The sequence below is a fragment of the Jaculus jaculus genome, chromosome 12 (assembly GCF_020740685.1).
Source record: "Jaculus jaculus isolate mJacJac1 chromosome 12, mJacJac1.mat.Y.cur, whole genome shotgun sequence".
In the NCBI taxonomy this organism is placed as follows: Eukaryota; Metazoa; Chordata; class Mammalia; order Rodentia; family Dipodidae; genus Jaculus; species Jaculus jaculus.
The window spans coordinates 13,463,043-13,475,791 of NC_059113.1; the positions used below are offsets into that span (position 1 = coordinate 13,463,043).

At 49.2% G+C, this 12,749-nt stretch overlaps 1 protein-coding gene across 3 annotated transcripts in view; it reads right to left on the reverse strand.

Moving 5' to 3' along the window:
* The window catches only part of Bin3 (bridging integrator 3), a 48,447-nt gene that overhangs the window by 13,778 nt on the left and 21,920 nt on the right, over positions 1–12,749 (reverse strand). For 2 of the 3 annotated variants that reach the window (XM_045131219.1, XM_045131221.1), the window contains exons 2-4: positions 6,689–6,737; positions 446–486; positions 108–169 (exon numbers count right to left, since the gene is read on the reverse strand). In XM_045131219.1, coding sequence (XP_044987154.1) covers positions 108–169; positions 446–486; positions 6,689–6,737 — 152 coding nt within the window. Of the gene's footprint in view, positions 1–107; positions 170–445; positions 487–3,982; positions 4,006–6,688; positions 6,738–12,749 lie in introns of those variants that run through there. The other variant, XM_045131222.1, reaches the window with a different exon arrangement.

Here is a 12,749-nt window from a genome sequence, read left to right on the forward strand (position 1 = left end):
ACGGTGCTTAGTGTTCTCTAAGTGTGGTGACTTCAACTCAGCTCCTGACGGTGGAGGAAGAGGCCCCCGACCCAGCAAGCACGGAGGGCGCGGGCAGCGCCGCCTACCCAGGTCAGCATCGGTGCTCTTCTTCATGTCCTTCTGCAGCCGCTTGGTCTGCTCTTCCAGCCTGCAAGGCAGGGGCGAGGGTGGACACGTGGCCTCACGGCACTGACCCCTTCACCTCAGCTAAGCCCTTCAGGGAGGACGGGCCTTCAGCGTCTACAACCCAAGGCCAAGCACCCAGAGGCTACATATTAATGCCACTCTACAGCCAGCCATCTGCTGGGGGAGAGCTGGCGGCTGGGTGACCCGGGCTGCTCTCAGCTCTCAGGTGCTGGTGCGTGCAGGCCTGGTGGGAGACCCCCAAGCCCCTCCCCCTCATCCTTCTGGAGCTGACACTCACTGCTGGAGTTTTCCATACTCCCTTTCGAAGTCTCTCTCCACCTGTAAGGAGAAAGACAGCTCCATCAACGGGGCAGGGACAGCACGATGGAAAAAGTCTCCCAGCTTACTGCAACTTGCTCAACACCCTCCCCAGCCGGCGGAGAACAGCACCGTCCAGTTCCCACAAGCCCCAGCAGATCATTAACAACACAGTGTCCCTGTGTTCCCAAATTAATTAAGTGTTTGATTTGGGGAGAAGGCTTCTCTTTCCAGAGGGGCCCACTGGGCAAGTCACTACATATTGTACCCCTGCTGTTACTGTGGGGAGAGAGGTGCCAGGCCAGTGCCCTTTCCTCACCACAGCTCTGGTGGCAATCAAGGTGCTCTGTGCCTGGACCCCACCCAAGGAGGCAGCAGGACACAGAGGAAGGGTGGCTCTGGAGCAGGACGGTCGTGCCATGCACTTGCTGTGAGGCCTGAGTGCACGCCCTCTCTCCGCCTTCCTCACAGGCCCTGCTTGCTTGGTATGGGTTGTGGGTAGATCCAACAAGACGGAGGTGGGAAGTTTGTTTTAGAGTGCAGGGTCTTGTTTGGCCCTTCAAAATCTTTTCTTGAATTTTTAAATATTTTCTAAATGTATTTATTTATTTGACAGAGAAAGAGAGAGAGGGAATATGAGAATGGGCACGCCAGGGCCTCCAGCTACTGCAAACGAACACCAGATGCGTGTGTTCCCTTGTGTAGCTGGCTAACATGGGTCCTGGGGAATTGAACCTGGGTCCTTTGGGTTTGCAGGCAAATGCCTTAACCGCTAAGCAATCCCTCCAGCCCAAGAATCTTGAAGTCAGTCTAGTCCTCCCCCAGCAGGCAGTGGAGGAAGGGGGCTCAGAGCTGGAATGAGAACAGACGGGGGGAATATGGACTCTGATAGCAGTGTCAGAACCTGAAAAAAAAACAGCTCATAGCACATGTCAATCTCACTTTCTTTTCTGGCAACATGGAGTAATTTCACTTGATGCTCCTGTGGCCTCGGTGGCTTGCTTGCTTAGGGGCAGGTGCCTGGCTCAGGTGGCACCTCACAGTGAGTCTTCACATTCCTCTCCTGTTCATCACAGTGGTCTAGGGATGCAGACTGGCTGCCAACCCATCAGTAGAGAGCAACAGCTCAAAGAAGCTGGGAAGTGGCAGCCAGGTCAGCCTTGATGTGGCTAAGTGAGGTGTCCCACGCCTGTGCACTGCCGCACTACTGTGGCCCCTTCACACCTCAGAGGTCATGGTGGTGGAGTGGTGTTTTCCCATGTTAAACGCACTTATTTCCAGAAGGATGAAACAAAAACTAAGCAGCTCTTAGTTTCTGGCTGAAGCTAAGCTCTCCCAGAGACGCCCACTGGTGCTTGCCCCTTTGGAGTGTGTGTGGAGGGGTGCTTAGCCCTGTGCTGCTGCCTTTGGCTCCCAGCCCTCTCTTTTGCAATGCCCAAGTGTGCTGCTGTGTGGGATGCCAGAGAACACCTGCCTGGCTGGGGACTGCTTGGACTTGCACGGAGAGGGCCCTCAGGTTCCCGGCCAGGTGGGATCCTTCTGCGGGCTGAGAAACCTGCAGTCTCACGCTGGAATCAGAAGTGCACTGGGGCGGGCGTGGGGTCCTCCTGCCTAGGCCACTCAGTGCTGTTTGACACTAAGAAGAGACACGCCAGGAGCCAGATGTGGGCTGCTCATGCAGCTCGCAGGTCCCGTATATTTCTCTATAGGCGACAGACCCACTGGGGACAGGACCACAATTCCAGACCCTCAGATCAAGGCCAAAGAAATAAAAGGAGGGCTGGGGAGATGGCTGAGTGGTTAAGGTGTTTGCCTGCAAAGCCTAAGGACCCTGGTTCGATTCCCTAGGACTCACATAAGCCAGCTGCACAACGGGGTACGTGTATCTGGAATTCGTTTGCAGTGGCTGGAGGCTCTGGCGCACTCTTTCTCTCTTCCTCTATCTCTCTCTCACTCTCAAATAAATAAATAAAAGTAAAATAAAGTAAAAAAGAAACAAAAGGACACACTGAAGTCACATTCTGAGGTGTATGTCTTTGAGGGAAAGAGCCAAGTGGAAAAGATCTGAACATCTTTGAATGCTTGATGCCTTTGCCAAAAAGGCAACTGGAGCCCAGTCAACAATACAAGTGTAAACACATGTGCACGGACTGTCACGGGGCCGGGCCGGGCCGGGTGGGGCCAGACTGTTGAGGTTAGCCCAGGGAGAATCAAGCCCCAGACGACTGCCCTCAGCAGTACCCTGCATTCTCTGGGGCTCAGGGTGCAAGGGAGGGGTAGTGCCTAAGCCGGTCTTGGCACACAGCAAGAGCTCAGCATTTGCTAAATGAGTGAACAGACTGAGTCCCCTCCAAACTTCAATTCCTGATGAAGGTAAAAAGGAGGCTGTAGGAAGGGCTGGGGCTCTGATGCCATGGACCAGGCATGTTAGGTCACGCAGAGGTGGAGGGAGCGTCTGAGACCATGCTGGGGGAGGCGCTGGTGGACAGACCCTTCCCCTGCACCATACTCCCGGGTGAGGGAGGAGGGAAGCTGAGGTCTGGGAAACGTTCTCCCAGTATGGCCACTTGTACTTGTCCTGCCTTTGCAGAGTGACCACCTGGCTAGGACTCTTGGCATATGCTTCCCTTTGTCACAAGACCCTGGGAATCATTCTTTGCAGGACCACCACAAGCAACGTTTCCAACAGCTCTTCTGCACTACAGGGGTGCGTATGTGTGTGTGTCTGTGTCCGTGTCCGTGTGTGCCGTGTGTGCCGTGTGTCCTTCCTCCATGCTAAGGCGCTCCAGCCACTTTATGGGGCCTGAGGGTCCAGGGAGCACTGGCAGAAGGTGCACATCAGGAGATGGGGTGCTTCTTTCCTTCTGACTCAGTGCCACTGGTCAGCCCCCAAAGAAAACATGCCATTCCCACCCCAGCCTTGACAATCCCAGAACGCATGTTGGTAACCTGGGCACAGGCTGGCAATGAGAACCAAGACAATACTTTCTTTGTGGCTGGCAGGTGGGTGCCTTGAGCCAAAAACCTCCTGAAACTCTCTGAAGATTAACATGAGCATTTCTTCCCATGACAAGAGTGCCATGACTTCCAGTTATCCAGGTGGTCATAGCTGCTTCCCTCCCTGTGTGCGTCACCGCTATCTGGTGGCAGCTGCCAGAGACATCAAGTCAGCTGCACAGCCCAGGCCTGTTCTGGGACCGGAGGCGAAGAGTTGACCGGGAAGATGCAGGTTCCTGATACCTAGGCTTCAGCACTCTGGGAGCTGAGCAGGCAAACAACTTCATTTCAAGCCCTACCTTGGCTCTGGCTTCTGGTGAGAGATCAAAGGCCTAGCCCACAACTTCACTGTATTGAGGAATGAAGTTATTGGCCCAGGGGATGCTTAATGGCTTTAGCTTAAGCCAAATCAGTTGATCTCCCAAGGCAGGGGCTGCCTCTGGGGGCTTCTTACGGATCAGGAACTGGATGAAGAAACTTCTATGCACATATGTGACATGAGTCCTGGGGTCATGCTCACCTTATACACAAGGAACTGATGGCGCAGAGAGGCTAAGGCTTGTTCCCAAGGTCCAAACAGTGTGCCTCCTAAGCTGTGATCACTACTGGATGTCTGCTTGGTGCTGGGGAGAGGGACAGGCAGAGAAGAGAAAGGAAGCCAAGGGACCGTGCTCTTCCTGGGAGTCTTTGCTACTTCTCATAGTAAAGGACCCATGAACCCTCCCATGATGAACTTGTGTCTATGAAGCCATGAGCTAAGACAGTTATTCTAAACAAAAAAAAAGGACCCAACACCTTTCCAACAATGGACTCTGTGGGGAAGCAAAGGCCATGTGATGAGGGTTGTGGTAGCAGGAGGGATTTAAAAAACTAAAAAAGGGCTGGAGAGATGGTTTAGTGGTTAATCGCTTGCCTGTGAAGCCTAAGGACCCCGGTTCGAGGCTCGGTTCCCCAGGTCCCACGTTAGCCAAATGCACAAGGGGGCGCACGCGTCTGGAGTTCGTTTGCAGAGGCTGGAAGCCCTGGCGCGCCCATTCTCTCTCTCTCCCTCTATCTATCTTTCTCTCTGTGTCTGTCACTCTCAAATAAATAAATTTAAAAAAAAATTTTTAAAAAAAAGTAAAATAAAAATTTTTTTTGACACCTTCATACATATATTTGGTACATTTTGATCTTTTCCCCAATATTACTTTCTCTCTTCTGCTTTTCACTAAAACCTTCCTTCCTCCCATTAGATTCCTATGCTCCTTTCATGTTTTTTAAAAAGAAATATTTAATTTTATTTATTTGAGAGACAGAGGCCAATAAAGAGAGAGACAGACAGATAGACAGACAATGAATGAATATGGGCACACCAGGGCTTCTAGCCACTGCATACAAATTCCAGATGCATACATCACTTTGTGTGTCTGGCTTACATGGGTACTGGGAAATCACACCTGGGTCCTTAGACTTAGTGGGCAAGCGCCTTAACTGCTGCTAAGCCATCTCTCCAGCCTTTTTTGTTTTTTAAATCCACTAAGTTAAATTAAGGTTGCTTGCATGATATTGGTGTGTTATTTACTGGTGGGTGGGCAGCCCACCAGTGGCTGTATCACTAAGAGATGTGACTTTCTTCCAGCAACCATCAGTTGCCACTACTTATTCTGGGAGGTGTGGGTCTCACAGACCAGATGGAAAGACTTTTGTCTGTTTTGGGTAGTGAGTGATGGGAATATAAGGCCCTTCCTAAAACCATTTCTCTTTTAGATGTGCCATAGATTACACTCTAGAGACTCAAAGCCATATTTCCCCACTCCTTGGAGCTGGCTAGAGCCTGGCCTTTGCACACCAGGATTCTCTGAGTTTCAGCTGAGAGTCTTCACAGATGGTCAGCCCTGGCCTGGAGGTGACACGGAGTCTGTGTGGGACCTGCCTTTGCATATGGTAGAAGAGGACTCTTTTAAGTCGAGCCCAGTTCCATTCATGTGACCTCACTTTGGTCTTCCCAAAGATGGAGGTACTGGTCACATGTGTACTGAGCTTCCTGCCAAATGAAAGGAGGACCTTTGCTGTAATTCCAGAGCTGGGCCAAGGAGGGAAGAAGGAAGACAAGGAGGAATGTCAGGGGACCAGGGGATGGGACAAGGGTCTCTACTGTGTGGACAGTGCTGGACTTACTTGGAGCTGTCCTGGGAGAGGCTCTTTCTCTACATGACTACTCACATTAAACCCAGGGCCTTGCTCAGAATTGTGGGTGAAGGGCTAAAGAGGCTGTTCTGTACTGGATCTTTTTGGAGGTCAGCATAGCCAGAGCAGGTAGAGGACTAACTAGAGCCTCAGACTGCAGCTCTAACTCCAGCCCTGCAAGAGAGGGTGTGTAGACATACCAACATCCTCACTGCTCTATGGTCTGATTTTCCTCATCAGGCAAGATCCAGTAGTGGGACCAGATGAGCTCCACGGGCTCAGTTCTAAGCTTCTAGGAATCTGCAGCTCTTCTTCTCCCATCGCAGAGGTAAGAGGGATGAGTACTATGTACTGAGTGCCCAAAGGCAGGTGGGAGTTACCACCCCTTTCTCATGGAAGAGATTATACTTGGTCATGAAGACAAAGGTACCTGGGCCACCTGACAGGCTGCCTAGTCATTTATGCAGCTAAAGTGATCAGAAATAATGATGTGGGCCTGTCCTGGGGGTGGGGTTATGTTCTAGGACCCCTCAAGAATAGGAATGCTCTGACACCAAGCTTCCTCCATACCTTTGTAAACCATGTCCTTTTCCACTTGCCCTTGGGTAGGGAAGCAGCCAACAGGACCCAGGTCAGGAGGCCCCTATGGGTCTCACAGTACTGACCTCCCAGCCTCAAGGGGGTGCTCAGTCAAAACTCAGGTTCTGGGCTGGAGGGATGGCTTAGTGGATGAGGTGCTTGCCTGCAAAGCCAAAGGACCCACGTCAGCCAGATGCACAAGGAGTACATATGTCTGGAGTTTGTTTGCAGTGGCTGAAAGGCCCTGGCGTGCCCATTCTCTCTCTCTCAATCTCCCTCTTTCTGTGTCAAACAAATAAATAAAAATAAAATATTAAAAAAAAAACCTTAGGTTCTGGGCTAGGAATGTAGCTCAGTGGTAGAGCACTTGCTTAAGCATGCATAAGGCCCCAAGTTCAAGTCCCAGTACTGAAGAGAGGGGTGGGCTGGGAGTTCAGAAGGTAGAATTGAGATTCAGAGAGAGAATCAGGTTACTCACTGTTTTGGGAACAATCTGTTTCTTTGGCTGCCCAATTTTGAAAGGAATCCTGTAAGAAGGGGAAAGAAAGGGACGCTGTGAGAAACAAGGAAGGAGGGGATGAAGGGTGGCCTTTCTGCCACACCTGCCTTGATTCTGGAATCATGTTCCACATAGGCTCTTGGATACCACCTCCTGCCTAGAACATCTTTTCTATTAATGGTCTGTCACTTAAATACACTCAAAAAGGGAGGACAGGAACGGTAGGCTCCCAGAGGAACAATCACTCTAAACACAGAGCTGCAAAGTGAGAAATTACAGTCGATATGACAGTTGTCATTCTTGCAACTATGCCTTTAAAAACCCTGTAAGAGGCTGGGCGTGGTGGCACATACCTTTAATCCCAGCACTTGGAGGCAGAGGTAGGAGGTTCACTGTGTGTTTGAGTCCACCCTGAGACTACATAGTGAATTTCGGGTTAGCCTGGGCTAAAGTGAAGACCCTACCTTGAAAACAACATAACAGGGCTGGAGAGATGGTGTAGTGGTTAAGCACTTGCCTGTAAAGCCTAAGGACACCGGTTCAAGGCTCGATTCCCCAGGACCCACGTTAGCCAGATACACAAGGGGGTGCATGCGTCTGGAGTTTGTTTGCAGTGGCTGGAAGCCCTGGCGTGCCCACTCATTCTCTTTCTCTCTCTGCCTCTTTCTCTGTCTGTAGCTCTCAAATAAATAAATAAAATAAACAAATAAATTAAAAAAAAGAAAACAATGTAACAAAACAAAAATCTCCCACAAGGCCACTTATCCCTGTAAGAGGTATTCCAGCTTCCCTATGGTAGCACACTGTGGCTCTGCAAGTTTCTTGGAATGCTGGGGAGAAGTGATAATTTATAGGGATATTTGTGAATGGCTGAAAGTCAACAAGATCTCAATATGGCTAATGTGGTGAAGAGTCTGCCATGCAGCCCAGGTCTACCTTGAACTTGCTGAGCTCTGCCTACCAGATTCCCCTTTGGTAAGCTCTTGTCATGGTAAGTTCTGCCTACCAAACTGCCCAGTCTAACACAGGGAGATCAAGGGACCAGGGCCTGGAAGCGGAGTACCAGTGCAACCTCTGCCCCTGGAGCAGGCTGTCCCATGGTGACAGCTATTGCCCTGTGACTGGCTGGCTTTCCTACTCTGATGAGTGGATTAACCAGGCAATTTAGAGGCTTCCTTCAAGGCCTGACAATCCTATGAGCCTAAGTTCCTAAGAAGAACTGCATGGTGGCCAGGTGAGAAAGCCACCAACCCAGCGGTGACAGAGATGGTAGTCTATGCCTCCCTACACCTGCCTTGTACGCAGGCAGGCAGGGAGCGAGTGACTCTGGGGTTAGCTCAGCAAAGGGTCTTGAAGCCAGTCCCACTCGGCACTCTCCTCTTGGCTCTTGGACGTGGGCAGAGGTTCTTCATTCAACTCTTTCTACCCATGCTGCCCTCCACTCCCCCCTTCTCCTAAGCCTGCTTCCATCTGGCCCAAGCTGACCAACACCGCCGCTAACCCCAACAGTATAATTAACCACCGATAATAACCCTGGACAGTGATCTGGTGGAGGGGATGGGCCAGCCTGAGTCACAGTAGTTTAAATTTAATTTCTGGAGGACATCCTGTTTGTTGTTAACCCAGCCCCATAATTTGGGGAGAGTTAACCCTTTGGGGCTGGCTGATTCACGTGGCTTCTGTAAACAAAGCATCTCAGGCTGCATAATTACCAGGCAGAGGTATGCTATGGACCTGGAAAGGGGAGAGAGAAATGAAACTGCTGCTACCCTTTCTCAGATCTGAAAAGGAAGCCTCAGGGGGGCTGGGTCTTCTACCCAGACCCCATCATGTTCCCCAAGATTGGGGATGGGGGCTGATGGTCGGTGGTAAGTTGGAGACACTGCAGGCAGCCCGAGCTCTGCAGTGCGCAAAGCTCTCAGCAGCAGAAAGCCTGGTCTCTGCCCCACTGGCCTTGTCGTTTGAGTAAGTCAACCTCCTTGGAGCATAGTTTCTTCAACTATGAAACCAAAGATGAGGAAGAACGAGCCCTTCTGCTGATCTATAAGGAATCTCCACCCCAAGAATGTGGAGAACAGGATGTGAACCCTAAGGAACCCTCAAAGCGGCCTTGCTGAGTCTGGCATGACAGACCACAAACCAAGGAGACGGGAATTTGGGGTCCACTGTCTGCAGGGCCACAGCTTCCCTAAGCAGTATCTTAAAATCACAGAACTGTGGAAACTTCAAGTTGCTGTATTTTATTTCAGTTCAACCCTCTCATCACACAAACAAGGAGGCAGACTCTAAGCAGTTCAGTGACTGGCCCGGCTTCACTGCGCTGCCTCCCATGCCACCAGGGGCCCCATCTTCTGGCCCAGCTTCTCTCTGCCATTCACAATTCAGTGTTCTTTTCACATGGATTTGTTAGGTATTTGATCAAAATGCTCAGTGTGGATCAGAAGGGGATCATGGTTAAGGCTCTGAAAACAGAGTTGGGAATATAGCCCAGTTGGCTAGAGTTCTTGCACAACTCTGTTTGATCTCTACCACCACATAATCCCAGCACCTAGGAGGTAGGAGGAGGAGGACCAGGAGTTCAAGGCTATCCTTGACTACACAGTGAACTGGAGGCCAGTCTGAGCTACATGAGACCTTGTTGCAAACAACCCAAAAAGTCTGGAAGGTGTCGTTCAGGTTGTGTGCTTGGGCGGAGACAGCCTGGCGATGCGGAATATGCACACGGACCTGGGACTCTTGGGTGTCTACTCCAGCTATCTATGATTACAAGTAACCTTTCCATATTTTTTCAACTGGCTAGCTCAAAAGCTATGTCTGGGCTGGAGAGATAGCTTAGCGGTTAAGGTACTTGCCTAGGAAACCTAAGGATCCAGATTTGATTCCCCAATACCCACGTAAGCCAGATGCACAAAGGTGATACATATGTCTGGAGTCCATTTATAGTGGCTACAAACCTGACATGCCTACTTGTTCTCTCTCTCAAATAAATAAATAAATATTAAGCCAGGTGTGGTGGCGCACACCTTTAATCCCAGCGCTCGGGAGGCAGAGGTAGGAGGATCGCCATAAGTTCAAGTCCACCCTGAGACTACATAGTGAATTCCAGATCAGCTTGGACTAGAGTAAGACCCTATCTTGAAATACATAAATAAAAAGCTATGTCTACCTGCTAATACACCTTTTAAGACTTTTATTTTAAAAACCCATAGATATACAGAAAAATTGTGAATTATAATTCCTATGTCCCTATGCTGTTTCCCCTTTTATTAGCATATTGTATTAGTATGGAACATTAGTCATGATCATGAACCATGTGATATATTAACGTCTGATTACATTTGAGTTCTTAGTTCCCCACATCCTTTCTCAGTGCTAGAAGTCCACTCCGGTCTTAATATTACACTTAACCCTTAAGTCCCCTTAGGTACTTCTTGGCTGCAGCAGTTTCTAGACTTTCCTTGATTCTGATAATGAGTTTTTGTTTGGTTGCTGTACTTTATTTCCGAGGCAGGGTCTCACTCTAGCCCAGAGTGACCTGGAACTCACTCTGTAGCCCAGGCTGGCCTCAAAGTCACAGCGATCCTCCTACCTCTGCCTCGGCCTCTGCGATTAAAGGTGTGAACCAGCATGCCCTGTGCTAACTTAAGTCTTAAGGAGCTCCTCAGATGTTTTACAGGCTCCTCCCACTGGGATTTGCCAGTGTTTCCCTTCCACCTAGATGGGGTCATGGGCTTGGGGAAGGAATACCAGAGAATAAAGAGCCCTTCTCATCACAGACACATGCTATGGACATGGTCTTCTCACATGGCCCTGGAGCCCTAGGCTGAGGCAATGCAGTCACTTCCCTCGCACAATAGGAGGGCTGATTCCCGAGTTACTCAGCCCCCCACTACATCAGTGTGAACCATGGGTGCTGATTTCATGCTCTGGGGTACTGGCAGTTAGCTCCTATGACCTTGCACTTGGCTTCTGTGACCTTCTGACATATTCCCATCAGTGGTGAGTGTTGTTTATCACTTTATTTATATATTTTATTTCTTTGAGAGAGAATGTGTGCACACTGCAAACGAACTCCAGATGCATGTGCCATGTATGTGCCTTGTGCATCTGGCTTACATGTGCTGGTGAACGGAACCTGGGTTCTTAGGCTTTGCAGGCAAGCTACCTCCCCAGCCCATTTATCACTTTCTGAATTTAGCTACAAGACGTGCTGGGCTCACCTTGGCCCCTTCCTGCCCCAAGTTTCATGGTGGAACTTAGGTTAGCTTCCAGCATGTCTTATGACTTGGTCCAAATCTTTTCTTGGTCTTCTTTCTCCCTCACCCTAAGCAGCGACCTGGCTTCAGTCATGTGGCCACTTCTTAATTTCTTGTACCTACTCTCCTTATCATTCCCTGCCCCAAACTGGGACGTCTCCCACTGCGTCACCAGAGCACCAGAGCAACTTGGACTGGGCAGGGAACTGGGACATATGGCCACACCTCCCTCCTTCTGGCTTACTGTGAATTGTTCTCCAGTCTCCAGTTGTCTACCCTTAAAGAGCACTTGAAGGGAAAAGGACTCCCTCTCAGCCATTAGCTCATACCTGAGCCATGGCCAAGGTTAATGTCTTTGTGGTGGTAATCATATTTTTTTAAATATATTTGCAGATAGAAAAACAACTGAGGCAAACAGGCAAATGTTACAGTGGTCAGTTTTGGGTGGTAAGAATAGGATGTTTTCTTCTTTGCACTTGCCATATATTTTTTTTTTTCAAATAAGCTAAAAACAACTCTTCATTTTTTTCCCCTCAACTACAAAAATAGCACTTGATCAGTGTTACAAACCTGGAAGACATGGAAAAACACAAATGGCAAAACACACCCAAATACACATGTATCTCAAAGTAAGAATCAACAGGAGCACACAGAATTACATGTATGTAGCTGGGTGTGGTGGCGCACGCCTTTAATCCCAGCACTCAGGAGGCAGAGGTAGGAGGATCACTGTGAGTTCAAGGCCACCCTGAGACTCCATAGTGAACTCCAGGTCAGCCTGGGCTAGAGACCCTATCTCAAAAAAACAAACAAATAAAAAAAAAATTACATGTATGTGCAGAGGGGCATATATACATATGCAGCTGTATTTCTAGAACTTTCCAAAAGTGAAAGAAGCAGGTAACAGGAATGTTTTCTATATGTTTTACATTCTGAGGTCAGCATACAAAGGAGTAGGGTTCATTGTGTCTCCTTCATACTGTCGCTGATTTGTTCTCACTTGTTCCGCTCCCTGGGCTGCCCCGCAGCTGGGTCCCTTTCTTCCCTCACTTACGTATTTCATTACCTTCTGTATTCCCGCCACCTCCCTTCAGACCTTTTCTCCCCCCTCACGAGTTTCATGACCTACAAACACACATATATAGACAAACATAATTTCAAGTTTAGGTTTTGCATGACAGAAAACATTTAACATTTGTCTGAGCCTGGCTTGTTTCATTTAACATCCATTTTTCTGAAAATGTCATGATTTCATTTTTCTTTATGGTTGTATAAAACTTCACTGTGAATATGTACCACATTTTCCTTTTTTTGTTTGGTTTTTAGAGGTAGGGTCTCACTCTAGCCTAGGCTGACCTAAGAATTCACTATGTATTTTCAGGGTGGCCTTGAACTCACAGCTGATCCTTCTACCTCTGCCTCCTGAGTTCTAGGATAAAGGTGTCTGCCAGCATGCCCACCCGACAGAGAGAGAGAATGGGTGCACCAGGGCCTCCAGCCACTTCAAATGAACAACACCTTGTGTGTCTGCTTTACATGTATACTGGGGAACTGAACTAGGGTCATTAGGCTTCTCAGGCAAGTGCCTTAACTGTTGAGCCATCCCTCTAGCCCACAATAATTTTTTTTTATTTGCAATGTGAGGGGGGGGACTAGAGCTAGAGTAGGGGTGCACTGGGGCCTCTTGCCACTGTGAGCAAACCCCAAATCCACGTGTCACTTTGCGTACTTGGCTTTGCGCAGGTACTAGGGAATTGAACCTGGCCAGCAGACTTTGTAAGAGG